This window comes from Cajanus cajan, chromosome 3 (assembly GCF_000230855.2).
Source record: "Cajanus cajan strain Asha chromosome 3, NIPB_CcT2T_4, whole genome shotgun sequence".
Taxonomy (NCBI): Eukaryota; Viridiplantae; Streptophyta; class Magnoliopsida; order Fabales; family Fabaceae; genus Cajanus; species Cajanus cajan.
In genome coordinates, this window is record NC_138519.1 from 20,235,310 (window position 1) to 20,256,891 (window position 21,582).

Genomic DNA, 21,582 nt, shown 5'->3' on the forward strand with positions numbered 1-21,582 from the left:
GAGTGAGTAAAATTATAGGCACATAATAATCTTAGACAATCTAAATTTTGCTTTCCTTTTTGTAGTAGGGGGCTCTCAATTGCTGGATGTGGTGGGGTTACCAAAAACCACCAAGGGGCATTTATTCATGCTTTCGATCTCTTCCTACCTAGGTACATGTGGGGTGCTGGAAGCTAGGTTGTAAGGAGTTTTAAAAGGGCTTTGGTTGTTGCAGACCCTAGGTTACTCAGATTAGTCAGATATCATCGTTGAGTCTGATTCCTTGGATGTTTTATAATTATACAACATGGGTGTTGACGTGAACATGCGTTGGAAAAAAGATTTTTAAAATCAGTTATTTTTTACTTTTAAAATCGGTTCCGTAACCGATTTTAAAAGAGCCGATTTTAAAAGTTAGACTTTTAAAATCGGTTAAATAACCGATTTTAAAAGTAAACTTTTAAGATCGGTTGTTTTACAACCGATCTTAAAAGTGCTGGTCAAGAAAAAAAAATTAAACTGGAACGGGCCGTTCCAAAACTGGAACGGGCCATTCCAGATTGTGAAATGCACGAATTGAAGAACGCAACTCAGAACAGCCCGTTCTCCTTTCAGTATGGGCCGTACTGCAAGGAGAACAGGCCGTTCTCCTTGAAGAACGGGGCGTGCTCCATGTAGTATGGCCCGTGCTGAAAGGAGAACGGACCGTTCTCCATGCAGTACGGCCCGTACTGAAAGGAGAACGAGTCGTTCTCCTTGCAGAACAGGTCGTTCCAGATTCAAAATTTACCCAAAATGAACCTACAATGAAAATAAAGACAATAGAACTGCATGAGAAAACGAAAAGAGATACAAAAAGAGGAAAACGAAAACGAAAATGATAAAAAAATTTACCTCTTTAGAAAATTAGAGCGCGCGAGAGAGAGATTTAAAAAACGAATGGAGGGAAAGATTAAAGAGAATGAGATTGGAGGGAAATATAAAAGGTTTTTGACGAAACTTTTAAAATCGGTTATTTCAGAACCGATTTTGTATACTACATATAAAATCGATTCTGAAATAACCAATTTTAAAAGTAGCACTTTTAAAATCGGTTCTGAAATAACCGATTTTAAAAGTAACACTTTTAAGATCGGTCATAAAATAACCGATCTTAAAAGTACTTTTAAGATCGGTTATTTTATAACCGATCTTAAAAGTTATGTCTGATACAACTTTTGTAACTGATCTTAAAAGTTATGTCAGACACTTTTAAGATCGGTTACAAAAGAACCAATCTTAAAAGTACTTTTAAGATCGGTTAAATTTGAACCGATCTTAAAAATGTTCAGATTATTTACAAAATTGCCACTGCGTCACTTTTAAGATTGGTTACCTTATAACCGATCTTAAAACTCTGATTTTAAATCAATTTTTGCACTAGTGCGTGTTGGACTTTGGTGGCAAACATACTGTGTTGCTAAGAGATTTACATCTTGCAGATGGTTGCATGTTCTATGGAAGCTAACCAAGTAGCTATTGACTAAGGAATGGATGATTTCATGTGTATCTTATGTACTTATTTTGTTATACCTCCGTTTATTTTGTTTGCCTTTTGGGTTAATGCTTGTATGATTGTTTGCCCTCATGGATTTTAAGTATTTTAAGTATTTGGGGTGGGAGTGAGAGTTTTGCCCCCCTCCTTTCAAAAAAAAAAAATACATAAATTGAACAATAAAAAAACACTGTTTTAATTCATAATTATTTAAATTTCAAACAAACCATAATTTAAAAAATCACTAAAAACTTAGATTTTGCAAACAGTGTCTAATTCATACTTCCCCATCTCATAGTTTAGAATATTTAAATTCTAAATTGCCTTTAAATGAAGAATATTAAAGTGCCCTTAATTTGAAACATAACCACTTGTATTGTACCCTCTTTATATAAAATCTAATTTTTTTTGTAGGAATATTTTTTTTTTATCACAGCAGTTACTGAAAATCTTTTTCCCTCCTCCATAAGTGTCTTTCCTGCAATCTATGAATTTAACATCATTATAGCAATATACTTTTTATATCCTTCGTTTTATTTATTTTGTTCATGTACTTCCATTGATCTTTTTCTCCAATTTCGTGTAATCCTTCATGGAGCACCTTGTGTTCCTTCAAATAAAAATAAGATTAGGATACCTTATGAGCTAATATAATAAGGGTTTGTATAGATAAATTTCTCCATCTGTATGAGTTAAAATTATCGTATGTATAAATTATTTTGTAGAAGTTCTCTTTTATCAATTTTTTTAAAATTTTATTTTTAATTCATACATAAATTAATTTTAACTTATTAAAAAATGGTTTTTCTTTTCTTTTCTTTCTTAAAGATAACTTATCAAAACAGAATCATATTCTAGTATTATCATTATTATAGATACTCTTGTTTTGTGCTCATGAAATTATAATTAAACTTCCAACTTCTACAATTACATTACCCTTAGTTACCTATCTGATTTGGATAGGCAGGGGAGGGAAGTGATCTAGACATTGATTTAAATTTAATTGAAGTTACATTCCTGCTTATTTATAGAAAATTTTCCCTCATTGAATTTCTTAAAATACCAGTCAAACAGTGTCTGAGAAAATCATGGACAAAGATTACACAGAAAGCAAGAAATTAATCACATTAACCAAGTTTGGCAAGGACATCATTCAGAGTAGATATAGCAACAGCATAGTACTTCTCTGCTTCTGGGCTGCTCTTAATTTTTGCTGCATGATCCAGCTGTGAAACAAAAGAGAAAACAAAAATTAACTTTAATCAGTAATTTTAAACTCTCACAATCCTAAATTGATAAAGAACTATGGCATAACGATTAAAGAGTAATGTGAGCAACACACTTTTCTTAACAAATTATCTATTGTTAGAAAGAGTAATGATGTACAACAACTCATATAACCATTGGTACAAAATTATTTTTTTATGTCTATCTCTCTTTATCATTAATAAATGTAAAAATGATGTGATAGAGAGAGAGAAAAAAATGATATTACACAAATTTTTTTACAATTTTATCATATAAGTATCATTTATCTATTGAAAACTACAAAATTATAAGTGAAGCTCATTAAATAAGAAGAGAAATTCACAAAATTTTGATATTTTCAATAAATTCCTATTGATAATAAAGCATGCACAAAAACTATGTTAGAAAGTGTGTTGTTGTCGATAATGAGATTATCTATCATATCATGTTCTATATATCCCTAAATATCTTTAATTATTTGTCATATCATAAGATATCTGATATATTTATACATACTAAATTAGAATATTAAACAGATTTTTAGGAATATACATGATATAAGAAATGATCTCTCTGGGTTAGCATGTGTTTTCTATTTTGAACTTACATTGCTGATATCCTGGAAGAGCTTGCCAGTGAGTTCCTTGAGGGATTTCTTCTCATCCTTAGGCTTTGCAGCAATGACAGTGTTGAGATCAAACCGAAGATACTCAGCCCTGAGACGCAGATCATTCTGAACATAGGGCCAGGCCTTCTTGTCTATAAACTTCTTAACAGCAACAATCTCCTTGGCTGATTCCTTTGCCCTTTGTGCAGCCGCACTTGGAGTCAACGGTTGAAGGAAGAACCTATCTTTCAGTGGCAGGTTAAGGTCTCTTGGTTCATCTGAGTTCAATGTTCCAGCTGCATGCCATATTCCATAACACACAAATCATGGTTATAATTACCTCCAAACTCCATTCTTTATGGCCCTAATAGTAATAACAACTTATTTTCCTTGTATTTGCCTCTAAACCCTTTATTGTGAATGAAATATACTAAAATCAAACACAATTCTACTTGTCTAAACTTTTCTACCCCATTTCTCTTTTTCATCTCTCAGACCTATTTTCTGTTCAAAACCTGCTGTACTAGAATGTCACATGATGTCACAGAACCCCATTTCTGACTTTTCTTTTTCGGTTTCCTGTCTTTGCCTCTAACCCAGTTTTCATAAATGAAAGTTGTTAAATCAATCTCAATTCCACCTCATTTCCATTTTTCATCTCTCATCATTCAAATCCAACACCCATGACCCATTAATGATTCCACTAGACAAGTTAGACAAGTTATGGTCATTGCACACACATATATGATGTACATCAACTGAAAGACAAAAGGCAAAAGAGAGTTAATCTTAACTATTCAATTTAATGAAAAAAAGTTCAACTTAACCGTTTCTTTAATTTCTACAAAGAAATTGTATAAAAAATGCATTATTACAATACAAAATTTTATACTATCAATCAATCAAAATTAGATCTGATTTTTAAGAGAAGCATTAAAAAAAGATGTGACTTTAAAATAATTATTATAAAATTAATAAATTTATACTATGCAACAATCTAAAATTAGATGACAATGTAAAACACATTCTAGCACTTTTAGTAAACTATTGTATCTCCTAACCAAAAGTTAAGGAGTAATTAGTACTGAAATTCATTTAAGGAGTTGACCTTCATACACATAGATCATGAATAAAACATCGGACCACATATATAGACAAAATTATCTATTCATCATATCACATTTTGTTGGTAATGTATTATTATTTTGTTGGTAAATTAGGGTATTTCCTAATCATAAGTTAAGGACCACATAACAAGATTATCTACCAACCATCTCAGACTTTCTTTGTAAAAATACATTCTAATTAAATAAAATAAAATAAAAACTAATATTTGTTGAGAAGAGCTTGAAGAGACATACGCAATCCACCAGAAGGTGGGGGAGGGGGTCCAACTTTGATGGATTTGGCATCAGCAAGCACAGCTTGAACAAAAGAGCCAGTGGCCAAACCAGCAGCAACAAGGGAAAGCACTGTCCTGCGGCTACTCTGAGCATCACCACCACCATTATTATTCCCTTGTTGTTGTTGTTGTGCTCTAACTGTGAACCCCGCACGTGCCACCCTGCTTCCACCCCCCACATTCAAGCGTGTGGAGCCACTCACTTGAAGGCTCCCTTCCAACACAGCCTGTGAGGAACCACGCAAGCCAGCCATCGATGCCATTGCCTGAGCCATTCTCTTGATCCTTGAAATGTGACAATAATGGTGCTGAAAGAGAACCCTGAAATATAATATTTACTTAGTTTTGTGGATATAAGTGGTGATTGGTGTGTGTGTGATTCTGAGTGAGTGCCTTATCTGGTTTTTTTCCACTTGGATAAGTTGGATGTGGTCTTGGCCAATCATGGTGTCACATTTCTTGCTGCACCATGACATGCTGGATTCTGTCTCCTACGTGGACTTTTACCACTTTGACACCTGGATTCAGAGATTATTCCATTGTTTTTTCTCTATAATCTTTGTTTCTGAAAATTTATATTCCTACAACTATTTTTAGCATAAATAGGGAAACATGTGTGGGCACCATGAATTATTTGACATTTAGAAAAATGAATATAGGTATGACAATGACATGATGTGGTAAAAAATGTATAATTATCTATTTACAAATTTTTATTTATAATTAAAAAAAAAAAGTTATATTGATAATGATATTTCATTGGATCTAATTAAACTCAAATAATAAACGTTAATGAGATATTTTTTATGTTAAGAAGTTGTATACAATTATTCAAACAAATGTTAGATTTGATTGTTTAATCAAATTTAAATTTTATATCAATAATATGTGTAACATTGTAAAAAAAAAAAAAAAAAAAAAAAAAAAAAAAAAAAAGAGGCTGATTCAGTAGCCCAGAACGGGCCGTTCCCAAACTGGAACGGGCCGTTCCACACTACTGAATTGAACTACATATTGTAGTTGAGAACGGGCCGTTCTGGCAAGGAGAACGGGCCGTTCTAGGAAGGAGAACGGGCCGTTCCGGAGGGAGAATGGGTCGTTCCGGAGGGAGAACGGGCTGTTCCTGAGGGAGAACGGGCCGTTCTGGATGAGTCCCGGAACGGGCCGTTCTGTTTTCAGAACGGGCCGTTCTGGGCGTGGATTTTGTGCGTGATCTGGGAGTTCAGAACGGGCCGTTCCGGTATCGGTACGGGCCGTTCTGGCCACTCCGGATTGCCTATAAATAGGGGTGAAGGGGGGGCCGTGAGGAGTTATGGTTTTAGAGAGAAGTTTTAGAGAGAAGGTCTCTGGGTCAGTGAGCTCCTTTCTCTCCCAAATTTCTCTGTTTAACTCATTTTCTCCTCTAGATCAATAACTCCTTCTGTCTTTTCTTGAATTTCAGATTAGAAAGCTTGTTTTGGGAGGACTGAAGTTTCGAGTTGAGCCTCGAGGGGAAATTATACTTTTGATTCAGTCTTTGGCTATCTGAGCCAATCTTCAGGTAAGGGAAGCTAGATTGTTTACATGTGGCTGAATTTGTTAGTTTGGATGAGAATTTTGAACTCTCTGAATAGTTTTAGGCCGGGCGCAGGTTGAGCGTATCAGGCGTGGAAGAGCTTAGAGCTCTTGGGTTGGTGTTAGGCCAGGCGCGAGTTGACGGCACTGTGCTTGAATATATTTATGAATGAATTGATACTTATGCATGTTTAAAGTTGAAGTTTTAGATCATGTATGTATGATATATGATGTATGATGCATTATTGCATGTGATGTCTTATGACATGTGTATGGTTGTTGATCATGATGGTGGGCAGACCATTATGATGTATGATGCATGATTGCATGTGATGCCTATGGCATGAGTCTAGCCTAGGACTTGAGGAGAGGAAAAATATTTCGAACTGGAAGAGCTCACATAGAGTCTCTTGAGAGTGGTGCTTGGATAGGCCACTAATATATGAGAGTGGTGCTCTGGGAGGCCACTGGATTTGGGAGAGTGGTGCTCAGATAGGCCACTGGGTTGGGTGAGTCTCCTCTAAGTCCTTAGCTAGTGTTGGAGCGGGGTATGAGGTCGAGGGTTATTCCCTTAACCAAGTACTCGGGAAGGTGCGTGGATCCTTGCGGATAGTCGGTGGGCGAACTCCACAATTGACTTGGTTAATGCATGCCAAGGTCGTGGTAAGCCCGTACCCAGCTGTGCTATACCTGACGGTGGATCTGGACTTCCAAGTGTGTAAGTGACATCATCCGAGTAAACCCGAGTGAGGATTATATATCCTGTTTAGCTGTGACCGAGCGGGCGCATTGGGCGTGAAAACGGTAGGGGTGGTTTCGGTAGGATGGAATGTCACTTATACAGCTCTATTGTTATGGAGATCTCCTAGGTGTATGCGTGACGACGCATTAGATGATTGATATGTATGCCTATCTGTCATGAGTTGCATTCATTGCATGATTATTAATATGATGAAGTGTGGTGTTTGACTTCATGTTTGGTGAATGAATGATTGATTGAGATGAAAGGTTCCTTAGGGACAGGATTTGGGATGCATGTGTAGTATAGAATTTTTATTCTGTACTTGTATTATTGATCTTTGAATTCTAGCTTACCCTTCTGTTTTCCATGTGGTGGAACTGCGATGATCATACTTGGTATGGGAGCAGGTCAGGGATAGCTTGGGAGTAGAGATGATCGTTGTGAGACGAGGAGCTGAGTCTCGTGTTTTGAGTTACCATTCTGGGTAACATTTTTTTTTTGTCAGTGCTTGACCGGCACTAAGGAATATTTTGGGATGACTGTACATATATGGTGCTATATTTTATATACAGAAACTTAATTATTTCGATCTTTATATTTATGTCTGTATGTATGTGTTATCCAGTTTAATATTCTCTTAGTTAACTAATTGTAGTGCGATTCCACTAAGTGTAGAGACCGTGGCGGGTCGTTACACTTTTATGGTATCAGAGCCGGTCGAGTCTTTTAGGATACTATGTGGGGAGTGATCCTTCTAGGTTTCTGTTGTGTCATATCTCTGATATGTGTTAGCCTTTGGTGAATTGTGGGGGTATTATGTTACTAATAGGATGTTTGAATTCTTGTAGTATGGTGAGACCCCAGTATGACCAGATTGCTAGGGCCATGGAGATGATAGCCATGGCGATGCAGCAGCAGAGTGCTCACTTTGCTCATATGGAGGCAGGTAGAGCTGCGGCTGAGGCAGCTAGAGCTGCGGCTGATGCAGCTAGACCGGTGGTCTCTCAGGAGGGGAGAGATTTAGCAGAGTTCAGGGGATGTCAGCCTCCTCAGTTCAGAGGGGATTCAGATCCTGATGTGGCGGATCAGTGGTTGAGGGATATGGAGAAGATTTTTAGTGTTTTAGGATCTTCTGATGAGAGAAAGTTGGCTTATGCAGTTTACATGCTGGGGGGCGAGGCTGAGTACTGGTGGAGAGGCACCAGGCAGATGTTAGAGAGCAGGGGTGTGCCTGTTGACTGGGATTGCTTCAGGAGGGTCTTTTTTGAGAAATATTTCTCGGATAGCGTTAGATACGCTAAGGAGGCAGAGTTCATGAGATTACATCAGGGGAGCTTGTCTGTTTCTGAGTATGCTATGAGGTTTGAGCATCTAGCTCGTTTCTACTCTCAGGCCATATCCGAGGCTTGGAGATGTAGAAAGTTTGCGGAGGGATTGAGGCACGAGCTGAAGAGGGTTATAGTCCCCATGTCCATAGTAGAGTTTCCTGCCTTGGTTGAGAAGGCAAAGACTGTTGAGAGTTTGGAGAGTGGTGGTAGCAGCGGTAAGGCTGCTAGAGTTCAGGAGGGATCATCTGGGTCCAGGAGGGGAGGCCAGCAGAGGGGACCTTATGACAGACCTGTACAGTCTCAGAGAGGAGCTGTTAGTAGGGGACCTCGACCTGTTACTCCTCAGGGCGGAGCACAGTCGATGCGGTGTTATCGATGTGGAGGAGCACATATGGTGAGAGATTGTTCCCTTCCGGGGAATGTTTGCTTCAGATGTGGTAGGCCAGGCCACATCTCTAGAGATTGTCAGACACCGGCGACTTCATCTGGGAGTGCCCCGAGGCCACCCAGACCTACAGCTGCGGGGAGAGTGTTTGCATTGTCAGGTGCAGAGGCTTCTACTTCATCAGACTTAGTGAAGGGAAAGGGGAAGGCAGCAGGTGAGGATGTTTTATTTTTATTCGATTCTGGAGCCACGCATTCTTTTATTTCTGTTGATTGTGTGAAGAGATTGAGTTTGTCAGTATCTTCCTTGCATGTTGATTTGTTTGTGTCTACTCCGGCTTCAGTTTCTGTGGTGACGTCGGAGATGTGTGTGAGATGCCCGATAGAGGTGTCTGGTAGGAGGTTCCGAGTGAACCTGATTGTGTTGCCCATGGTGGATATCGACATAATCTTAGGGATGGATTGGTTATCTGCCCATCACATCCTTATAGATTGTGCTCGGAGAGAGTTGATGTTTCCTCAGTTGGAGGATGAGGTGTTGGTATCAGCGGGTCAGGCTGAGCAGTTGATGAGGGATGGAGCTGAGTGCTTCATGTTGTTTGCAACTTTGAGTATTGAGACAGAGAGAGCTATCGCTGGGATCGAGATTGTCAGTGAATTTCCTGAGGTGTTTCCAGATGATGTGCCAGGATTGCCACCCAGGCGTGATGTTGAGTTTAGCATTGATCTGGTACCGGGTGCAGGACCGGTATCAGTGGCTCCTTATAGGATGGCTCCAGCTGAGTTGGTAGAGCTGAAGACACAAATTGAGGATTTGTTGGAGAAACAGATGGTGAGGCCCAGTGTTTCTCCTTGGGGTGCTCCGGTACTGTTAGTGAAGAAGAAAGATGGTGGGGCCCGTTTGTGTGTTGATTATCGGCAGCTGAATAAATTAACGATAAAGAATAAATATCCCCTTCCAAGGATTGATGATTTGATGGATCAGCTGAGGGGAGCTTCAGTGTTTTCAAAGATTGATTTGAGATCCGGATATCACCAGATTAGGGTGAAGGAGAGTGACATACCGAAGACTGCCTTTAGGACTAGGTATGGTCACTATGAGTATGTGGTGATGCCTTTTGGTGTCACTAATGCTCCAGCAGTGTTCATGGATTACATGAACAGGATCTTTAGACCGTTCTTGGACAGATTTGTGGTGGTCTTCATTGATGATATTTTGGTGTATTCTAGATCATTGGAGGATCACCGTGAGCATTTGAGGTCGGTTTTGGAGGTGTTAAGAGAGAGACAGTTGTATGCCAAACTGTCCAAGTGTGAGTTTTGGTTGTCCGAGGTGAGATTTTTGGGGCATGTGATATCGGCAGAGGGGATTGCAGTAGATCCAGCCAAGGTGGAGGCTGTGATTCAGTGGGAGCGTCCGATGACTGCTACAGAGATTAGGAGTTTTCTTGGGTTGGCGGGTTACTATCGGAGGTTCATTGAGGGTTTTTCTCGAATAGTAATGCCTTTGACTCAACTGACTCGAAAAGATCAACCTTTTGTTTGGACGGACGCTTGTGAGCAGAGTTTTCAGGAACTAAAGAGACGGTTAACCACTTCTCCAGTTTTGGTGTTACCTAACACTGGTGAGCATTTTGATGTGTTCTGTGATGCTTCTCACCAGGGGTTAGGTTGTGTGTTGATGCAGGGAGGGAGAGTAGTGGCATATGCTTCGAGGCAACTGAAGACCCATGAGAGAAATTATCCTACTCATGATTTGGAGCTTGCAGCTGTGGTATTTGCCTTGAAGTCGTGGAGGCACTATCTGTATGGTGCGAGATTCAGTGTATACAGTGATCACAAGAGTTTGAAATATCTGTTTGATCAGAAAGAGTTGAATATGAGGCAGAGGAGGTGGATGGAATTTCTAAAGGACTTCGATTTCCAGTTGATGTATCATCCTGGAAAGGCGAATGTGGTAGCTGATGCATTGAGTAGGAAATCCATTCACATGTCGGCTATGATGATTAGGGAGTTGGAGTTGATTGAACAGTTCCGAGATTTGAGATTAGAGGTGGAGGTTGTTCAGGATCACATTAGCTGTGGTATGATCACCATAACTAATGAGTTCTTGAAGCAGGTGGGAACTAAACAGTTACAGGATCCAGAGTTGTTAAGGACTTTGGGATTACTTGGTACTGAGAGGGCAGCTGGTTTTGAGCTTGGTACTGATGGGATTCTAAGATTCAGAGGTCGAATTTGTCTGCCTTGTGATTCAGAGTTGAGGAGAGTTGTTCTAGAGGAGGGACACATGAGTCGTCTTAGCATACATCCTGGTATGACTAAGATGTATCAAGACATCAAGAAAAGTTTTTGGTGGCCTGGTATGAAGAAGGAGATAGCAGAGTTTGTAGCCGCTTGTTTGACTTGTCAGAAGGCGAAGATTGAGCATCAGAGGCCCGGAGGGGTTTTACTGTTGATGGAGATTCCTGAGTGGAAGTGGGATAGTGTCACTATGGACTTTGTGGTTGGATTGCCTAGGACAACTAGGAACAGTGACTCTATCTGGGTGATTGTTGATAGGTTGACAAAGTGTGCTCATTTTCTTCCTGTCAACAAGAGGTGGTCCTTGGAGAGGCTTGCACAGTTATATATCCGAGAGATAGTACGGCTGCATGGAGTGCCTTCCAGTATTATTTCTGACAGAGATCCAAGGTTTACTTCAAGGTTTTGGCAGACTCTACATCAGGCGTTGGGAACGAGATTGAGGTTGAGTTCCGCCTATCATCCACAGACAGATGGTCAGTCGGAAAGGACAATTCAGTCACTAGAGGATCTTCTGAGAGCTTGTGTGTTGGACCATCTGGGTAGCTGGGAGGAGGTGTTGCCATTAGTAGAGTTTACCTATAATAATAGTTATCATGCGAGTATTGGCATGGCACCTTTTGAGGCTCTATATGGCAGGAGGTGTAGGACTCCATTATGTTGGTATCAGGAGGGTGAGTCAGTAGTGGTTGGTCCAGAGTTAGTTCTTCAGACTACTGAGATGGTGAGACAGATTCAGGAGAGGTTGAGAGCTACTCAGAATCGACAAAAGTCTTATGCTGATAAGAGGAGGAGACCTCTAGAGTTTGAGGAGGGAGAGCATGTGTTTCTCAGGGTGACACCCACTACTGGAGTGGGAAGGGCTGTAAGGGCCAAGAAACTCACACCGAAGTTCATTGGTCCTTATCAGATCCTTCGTCGTGTAGGTCCAGTAGCTTATCAGTTGGCGTTACCTCCGATTCTGTCCAACCTGCATGATGTGTTTCACGTTTCACAGTTGAGGAAGTACATCAGAGACCCGAGTCACGTGATAGAGATGGATGAGGTGCAAGTTAGAGAAAACTTGACTTACGAGAAGAGACCGATAGCTGTAATTGATCACAAGTTGAAAGAGCTTCGAGGCAAGTCTATTAGCTTAGTGAAGATTCTTTGGGATGCAGCTACTAGTGAGGCAACCTGGGAAGAAGAGAGTCGGTTCAAGGAACAGTATCCTTTCCTCTTTTCAGGTAAGCCTATTTTCGGGGACGAAAATTCTTATTTGTTGGGGAGTATTGTAACATTGTAAAAAAAAAAAAAAAAAAAAAAAAAAAAAAAAAAAAAAGAGGCTGATTCAGTAGCCCAGAACGGGCCGTTCCCAAACTGGAACGGGCCGTTCCACACTACTGAATTGAACTACATATTGTAGTTGAGAACGGGCCGTTCTGGCAAGGAGAACGGGCCGTTCTAGGAAGGAGAACGGGCCGTTCCGGAGGGAGAATGGGTCGTTCCGGAGGGAGAACGGGCTGTTCCTGAGGGAGAACGGGCCGTTCTGGATGAGTCCCGGAACGGGCCGTTCTGTTTTCAGAACGGGCCGTTCTGGGCGTGGATTTTGTGCGTGATCTAGGAGTTCAGAACGGGCCGTTCCGGTATCGGTACGGGCCGTTCTGGCCACTCCGGATTGCCTATAAATAGGGGTGAAGGGGGGGCCGTGAGGAGTTATGGTTTTAGAGAGAAGTTTTAGAGAGAAGGTCTCTGGGTCAGTGAGCTCCTTTCTCTCCCAAATTTCTCTGTTTAACTCATTTTCTCCTCTAGATCAATAACTCCTTCTGTCTTTTCTTGAATTTCAGATTAGAAAGCTTGTTTTGGGAGGACTGAAGTTTCGAGTTGAGCCTCGAGGGGAAATTATACTTTTGATTCAGTCTTTGGCTATCTGAGCCAATCTTCAGGTAAGGGAAGCTAGATTGTTTACATGTGGCTGAATTTGTTAGTTTGGATGAGAATTTTGAACTCTCTGAATAGTTTTAGGTCGGGCGCAGGTTGAGCGTATCAGGCGTGGAAGAGCTTAGAGCTCTTGGGTTGGTGTTAGGCCAGGCGCGAGTTGACGGCACTGTGCTTGAATATATTTATGAATGAATTGATACTTATGCATGTTTAAAGTTGAAGTTTTAGATCATGTATGTATGATATATGATGTATGATGCATTATTGCATGTGATGTCTTATGACATGTGTATGGTTGTTGATCATGATGGTGGGCAGACCATTATGATGTATGATGCATGATTGCATGTGATGCCTATGGCATGAGTCTAGCCTAGGACTTGAGGAGAGGAAAAATATTTCGAACTGGAAGAGCTCACATAGAGTCTCTTGAGAGTGGTGCTTGGATAGGCCACTAATATATGAGAGTGGTGCTCTGGGAGGCCACTGGATTTGGGAGAGTGGTGCTCAGATAGGCCACTGGGTTGGGTGAGTCTCCTCTAAGTCCTTAGCTAGTGTTGGAGCGGGGTATGAGGTCGAGGGTTATTCCCTTAACCAAGTACTCGGGAAGGTGCGTGGATCCTTGCGGATAGTCGGTGGGCGAACTCCACAATTGACTTGGTTAATGCATGCCAAGGTCGTGGTAAGCCCGTACCCAGCTGTGCTATACCTGACGGTGGATCTGGACTTCCAAGTGTGTAAGTGACATCATCCGAGTAAACCCGAGTGAGGATTATATATCCTGTTTAGCTGTGACCGAGCGGGCGCATTGGGCGTGAAAACGGTAGGGGTGGTTTCGGTAGGATGGAATGTCACTTATACAGCTCTATTGTTATGGAGATCTCCTAGGTGTATGCGTGACGACGCATTAGATGATTGATATGTATGCCTATCTGTCATGAGTTGCATTCATTGCATGATTATTAATATGATGAAGTGTGGTGTTTGACTTCATGTTTGGTGAATGAATGATTGATTGAGATGAAAGGTTCCTTAGGGACAGGATTTGGGATGCATGTGTAGTATAGAATTTTTATTCTGTACTTGTATTATTGATCTTTGAATTCTAGCTTACCCTTCTGTTTTCCATGTGGTGGAACTGCGATGATCATACTTGGTATGGGAGCAGGTCAGGGATAGCTTGGGAGTAGAGATGATCGTTGTGAGACGAGGAGCTGAGTCTCGTGTTTTGAGTTACCATTCTGGGTAACATTTTTTTTTTTGTCAGTGCTTGACCGGCACTAAGGAATATTTTGGGATGACTGTACATATATGGTGCTATATTTTATATACAGAAACTTAATTATTTCGATCTTTATATTTATGTCTGTATGTATGTGTTATCCAGTTTAATATTCTCTTAGTTAACTAATTGTAGTGCGATTCCACTAAGTGTAGAGACCGTGGCGGGTCGTTACAATATGCATTAACTTTATTCCAAATTTTTCATAATGTGAATTATCAAGATCAAATATTCATCTTAATTAGAAAAGAGAAAGTAATATTTATAGGAATCATATCTAAAGACTTATTTTTATGATTAGAAAATAAAGAATTAAATTTAGAATTTTATAATAGTAATCCACGCTAACTTTTGATGGAAATTTTATTATGCGAGTAATTATAGTAAAACTCTAATTTTAAATAGAGACAAAGAATAATACTTATGGAAAACATATATTTAAGTTTTGTCTTCATATTCATGATTAGAAGAGATAAAGGAAATATGAAATACGATAAATGATAAATGATGTCATTAAAAATATAAAATAAAACGAATTATAAAAAAAATTGTATAAAATAATATAATTTTTCCTTTTATGTCCATTCACTTTTTTTTTTTCACTTCGATTGATGAAAGCTCGTCGAATTGACTAATGTTGAGTAATCCAATCAACTAGCTAATCGAGAAAAAGAAAACAAACATTTTATTGATAAATTATTGTGTATCACTGTCAATTGCAGATATTTTATTCAACGGCTCACAAGTCACAAGTGGAATTTTTTACTGGAATAATATTTTTTTTTAAAAAAAATTACAAGAATGATCACTGTGCAGGATTATTTACCAAGATAGAACCATTTACTGTTCAAGCTCAGAATTCGGTTCCCTGGGAACCGAATTCTGAGCATCAAAATGTAATTTTTTTTGTTTTTTCAACTCAAAATTCGGTTCCTGGGGAACCGAATTCTGAGTTGGTTTTAATTTTTTTTTTTTTTCGTGTATGGGGCAAATGTGGGCTGATGTGGGGAAGCGGAACGGCCCGTTCCAAAAGCAGAACGGGCCGTTCTGCTTAAAGAAACAGAGTGCAAATTCTGAATGTGAAACGGCCCGTTCTGCTTAAAGAATTTGCACTCTATTTCTTTAAGCAGAACGGCCCGTTTTGCTTTTGGAACGGGCCGTTCCGCTTCCCACATCAGCCCACATTTGCCCCAGACACGAAAAAAAAAAAATTAAAACCAACTTAGAATTCGGTTCCCCGGGAACCGAATTCTGAGTTGAAAAAACAAAAAAAATTACATTTTGATACTCAGAATTCGGTTCCCGGGGAACCGAATTCTGAGCTTGAACAGTAAATGGTTCTATCTTGGTAAATAATCCTGCACAGTGATCATTCTTGTAAATTTTTTTAAAAAAAATATTATTCCAGTAAAAAATTCGTCACAAGTGTGTGCAAATATTTTAGATACTTTTATTTTATATTTTTAAATAATAAAAAATAAAATTAAAAATTAATTAGTTTTATAAACATAAGACTCAAATTTTAAACCTTAAAGTTTGAGAATCAAATATAATACTAATTGATCTAACAAATATTGATAATTTTTAAACATAAAAGTACTAAATGTCTCAACTCAACTAATATATATAACATATATAAAGGTGATAACATTTTTAAGATGATTTTATCCCTAAATTTTTAAATAATATTAAAAATTAATTATTTTTACACTAAAAGACTTGAACTCAAGTTCTTGAGATTTATGCTTTGTTTGGATTTGAGGATGGAAAAGGGGGAGTAGAAAAGGAGGGATTTGAAGGGAAAGTGAATGGAAAGTGAGGTTGTTTGGATTAAGGGAAAGTGAGTGGAAAGTATAGAGAAAGTTTGTGAAAGTTTGTGAATGAATTGATTGATGTGATAGATAAAAATAAATTTTTTAATTGATCATATGAAAGATTACTATTTTGCCCTTAGGTTAAAAAAAAGTTTATAATTATTATAATTAAAAGATAAATATATAAATTTTAACTAAAAAAATTATAAAAAAATAAATTTAAAAATAAATTAATTTAAATATTTGCTTTAAATTTAATGATAGATAAAAAATAAAAATTTAAGAGATGAATATATAATTTACACTTTTACCCTTGGATTAAAAATGAGTATAATATTATTTATTGTAATTAATAATAATTACAAAAAATTATATTAATAGGTATAATTTATTAAAAAATAATAAATAATGATAAGAATAATAATAAATATTAGAAAAATAATAAAAATCATAATAAATAATAATGATACTAATTATAATAAATAATAATATTAATATTAATAAAAATGAAAATAATAATATTTATAATAATAAATAATAACAACAAAATATATTATGATAATTATATTTTGTAACATTATTTTATTAATGTTTATGAAAGTGTTATTATTTTAATTTTATAAACATGTATTACTTTATTTTTTTTTTATATTTCCACTTTTTGATGTCAATATTTAAATAATAGAATTTTGTTAATATAAAAAAATGTACAATAAAATTTTTGATAGTTAATTAATAAATTAAAAAAATTGATAAATCATTAACATAAATTACAATGAAATGAAGATACATTTGTTAATTGTACAAGTTAATTTTTACCAATTAAAAAATTAAAAAATTTATAACATTACAAAGTAGATGGGTAATAACATATTTGTAAAATGGAACAGAAAATACACTTCAGTCATCAATTAAGTAAACAATAATTAAATATGACATAAAATAATAGAAAAGAAAAATGTTGCAACTAAATAAAACATATTTAAATTACAATAATAAAAAAGAAAATAAGATAATGTAGTTTATTCAAATGAACTCTGAAAGTCATCAAATTTTTGTTTGAGGTTATCAAGCCTGTTATGTATTTGATTAACATTGCTAGTCAAATTATTTAATCTTTCTTGTAACCCTTGAATGTCAGTCCATATTTGGGAAAGCATTTGACCATCATACTGGACTGGAGGTTGTTGTGTGATGTCGGCAGGCTGCTCCTCACCATGGTCCTCAAGCATTGCATGGTCTTCATCTTTAACATTTTGGCCATGATGATGATTATCCCTGCCATGTATCCATACCCCGTTGACATTCACGACATTTAATTTTTTCAAAGTAATTTTATTAAAAAAATGTGTCCACCCTAATTCGACTGCAACATCAATTGATAAGTCTACGCCATAAACAGCCAAAATGTGTGAAATTAAAATGGGGTATGGAAGAGGCATCCCATTGTCCTTGCATTTGACCATGTGTTGCATGATATAATGGGGTCAGTTGATCAAAATGTTATTCTTTAAGGCCCTTAATAGAAAAATGTCTTCCTGCAAGAATTGGGAAAAGTTACTTGATCTGGGAGCCAATATATGGACGTAGACATAATGTAGGTGTCTGTCGTTAACGTTAAGACTTCCTACATTTCTGACATTTCGGCCCTGCAGCTCTGGTCTAATCATAGATGTCAGTGCTATGTGACGGTCGAACTGCATCTCCTCTGGGATGTTTGGAAATGCTAATTTATGCCCCTGATACTTCAAACCAGCCAGAGTTAACCAATCAGATGGTTTTATTTTTATCTTTGTTTTGTTCACGTCACTATAGAGGAAACCAGCTTCAGATATTCTCAAGTTGAAATAGAAGACCTTAATAAGATCTTTAAAGAAATCACATTTGAGAGCCACAAAATGCTGCAAACCTTGATGTTCTATATGGTGGTGAAAATACAGCCCTGATGTGGCAAAGTAGCTAAAGTCCATAACTTTTGGATGAAGGACTATCCTGTGGTAAAACTCCTTGCCATATTTAATCATCTGATCACGCTGGCTGAAAAGACGTGTCTGATTTAGAACTTCTTCAATTTGTGGTAATCTAGGACCAGCTGCTCTGTCCGAGGTGGCAGGAGTTTTTCCTTTTCTTTCTTTTGAACTTCTTTTTCTTGAACCGAATGCCATACCTGAAAATTATATATAAAATAACCAATAACAAATATGATGTTAAACATAAGACATATTCCATAAAACATAATTGCAAGTAATAACATTAAAATGTATCTTTGACCATTAATAAATACTTTTATAACATTATGGTCAAGTTTACAATGTTTAAACCATTAGTAAAACATTACATACAATGCATAAAAAAATACAATAACTACGAATCACAAATCAACCACTTTGACCCATGAACTTTAACAATTGGTTGAGGCGGAGATGTGGGGGTAAGCCAAAAAGTCTCCTAACATGTGATGGATTATTATACAAAAAATCATAACACTGAACCATAACTTGCTCGTCTTGCAAGTTCATAGCGACTAACATGTCCCAAATATTTGATTCTGAATATTGAACTGTTGATGTTCGCCTCAAGATATTAACTTGCTCATTAATTATTCCATTTCTTCGTTCAATGGCGACCACTTTTCGTTCAACAATATCAGATAATCTTTGGGTCAACGCATTACCTTGACCAAGGTAATCTGTAAATGCATCGAGCCTCGTAGTTAGCCTGTCAAATTGTGCATCCATCACATCAATCATTGGGGCTTTTCTTTTTGTGCCTCGAGATGACGATGTTCCAATAGTACCATCAGATGCAACAGATGGCACTGATTGAGTACCATCAACAGGACTACAGGAACCATAGTGTGGTGGTGACCGGTATGCTGTATCAAACCCTGCCTGAAAAGGGTCGTCCTATGGTATGTCATCCACATCATCGTTCAAGTTGACCATTACACTTGGCATACCGATATTTCTACGGGCTTGTCGCGCAGTCCTAGCCATATGGCCTGTCGCCCGATCAACTCCCCATAATTCTTCCATCAAGTCATAGTACCTAATGGAAGACACTCTCCATTTAGCTACAACTGGCTTCGCCTGCAAATAAAAACCATGATTATCACCCATAATTACTATGTTTCACTAATTCAATAAATCCCGAATGTTAAAACATTACCTGCAACAAGTCATCTCATACTTCAGGCTCAGCTGTAAACCGTTTCGTGGACTCATCTCACGCAAATCCACTAAGTCCACTAAACAAGTCGGGAACCTCCCACCATCTATCCTTCAGACTTTTTTGTCTATTTTTAACATTATTTTTCGTGATACCCGTTAATCCAGTCTGTCGGAGGGCTTCAACAATATTATTGTATGCTTGGGTTGTCCAACTACCATCAACCTGATTGCCCAACCTAGCCTCATCAAGCATGGCAGTTAATAAACGAAAGTCCATGTCATCAGTCCATTTGGTGAACTCGCGGACCGTAGTCGAGGAATCAGGTACAACAATTTTTCCTCTGTTCATTTTCTACCTATTGCAAAAACAAGGCACACAATGATGATAATCATATGTAAAATTTATGAATGAAAACTTGTAACAGAATTATTTATTACAATTACAACAGTACATCTTATTAAATACATTATTAAATACATAATCTAATTATTAGTATAATTTGTCCACATTTCATATGCTATAGCATCTCGTATAGTTGACCCTTCCCTATGATCATCCTCACGAGCTTGAGTCGGCATGGTATCCATAGGTTGTTCCATCAACTCTCGATCGACCTCTGCTAACAATGATTCATCATTGTCTACGCCTCGAAGAAAATTGTGTAAAATGCAACATGCTAGTACAATATTCGTCATTGTATCGAATGAATAATGAGGTTCTGTTCCACTAGCTATTATAGGAAATCTTTTCTTCAAGACGCCAAATGTTCTTTCAATCACATTTCTAAGTGACGAATGTCAATGGTTAAACAATTCTCTTGGGTTTTGTGGAGCTCTTCGATAATACTCTTTAAGGTGATATCGAACCCCTCGATACGGCATAATTATTTGTCCTTTTAACATAAATCCAGCATCCCCCAAGTAGTATTTACCTAATTAAAGTCATTGAAGTTATACTCATTATAATATCGTAAGTACGTTACTATACACTAATTACGAAGTAAATAATAACTAACCTTGTGGTATGATAAGTGGATCCTCTCTACCTAGGACATCCTTTAATATTCTTGAATCAGATGTTGTTCTTTCCCACCCTCCTAGAACATATGTGAATTTCATGTCGAAATCACAAGCTGCGAATACGTTTTGGGTTGGCCAATCTTTTCTTCCACGAAAACGGGGGCATCTGATCTTCCTACTTTAACTCGGACATGAGTTCCATCTATTTCCCCTAAACAATCCTAAGTACAAACAATATGATAGTAATACATTATTTTTAATGTTCAAATACGTCTATGTGATGTAATACTTTAGTTTGGCACTGAATTACCTTAAAGTACGGGTAAAACCGGCTATTGTTTAAGATATAAGGATGAACATTTATGCCTGATGGCTGAACTAACATTTCTCCCTCCAACATAATGACCGCATTCAACACGTTATGAAAGTGTCGACTAACGGTTTTCCCAGATCGATGGAAAAAAAATGAAACACTTCAATTTTTAACGTTGTGTCCGATAATATGGAGGAATTTAACCACTTGTTCTTCCACTGTTGATCGAAAGGCATCCTTGACCAATCCAGTTGCCCTTACTCGTTCACATAAGTTAATGAATGCCGCAGGTCCCATGCGAATAATGTCAAGACATTGTTTGGTGTGAATAAGGTATGACATCAACTCATTCCTACAACGTTCTTTTTGAGAAATGAAGTCTCTAATGTTACTTGTGGGACAAAGTATGGTACACAACATATTTAACCCAAAAGCTACGAGACAAAGGATTGTCATTGCTCCTACTTGGGTTCGCATTTGTATTTGACTTTGTATTTGTGTAATTAAATTCAAGTCCAAATCATTATCCATTTCTTCATTGTCTAAACTAACAACATCGATATTTTCGTGTGCCATCTGAATATTTTTCAAAATAACAAATTTATTATTCTAATCAAATTTGATTAAAAACGAAAATATAAACCCTAAAAATACATAACCGAACTTTAATATATATCAAAGTAAGAACATAAAAATATTAATATTTAATATTATTATTTAATTTATATATATAAATTAAATATTAATATTAAATAATTATATTTAATTTAAGGTATTATATATTAAATATTAATATTTTATATATATATATATAAAGGGTATTAAATAACCATCATTTAATAACAAATTAATGTGGCCAGAACGGCCCGTTTTGAATCCGGAACAGCCGTTCTGGACTCATTTTCCATGCCTCATTTTCATACCCAGAACGGCTCGTTCTCAGACCAGAACGGGTCGTTCTGGGGTTACAAAGTAATCCAC

General features: G+C 37.4%; 1 protein-coding gene across 1 annotated transcript; it reads right to left on the reverse strand.

Moving 5' to 3' along the window:
• Positions 1-2,534: 2,534 nt before the first annotated feature.
• On the reverse strand, positions 2,535-5,093 carry LOC109806681 (oxygen-evolving enhancer protein 3-2, chloroplastic). Its single transcript, XM_020369155.3, has 3 exons — positions 4,730-5,093; positions 3,369-3,664; positions 2,535-2,739 (listed from the first exon to the last, which is right to left on the reverse strand). The coding sequence occupies exons 1-3, from the start codon at positions 5,043-5,045 to the stop codon at positions 2,641-2,643; spliced, it is 711 nt and encodes a 236-aa protein (XP_020224744.1). The 5' UTR covers positions 5,046-5,093; the 3' UTR covers positions 2,535-2,640.
• Between the last annotated feature and the right edge of the window lie 16,489 nt (positions 5,094-21,582).

Excerpts from the sequence above, each read along its gene's own strand:
- LOC109806681 (XM_020369155.3), bottom strand. The coding sequence starts at position 5,045 with ATGGCTCAGGCAATGGCATCGATGGCTGGCTTGCGTGGTTCCTCACAG. Across the intron at positions 3,665-4,729 it reads CCCACCTTCTGGTGGATTGC|CTGGAACATTGAACTCAGAT; the intron begins GTATGTCTCTTC and ends TATGGCATGCAG. Across the intron at positions 2,740-3,368 it reads TCTTCCAGGATATCAGCAAT|CTGGATCATGCAGCAAAAAT; the intron begins GTAAGTTCAAAA and ends TTTGTTTCACAG.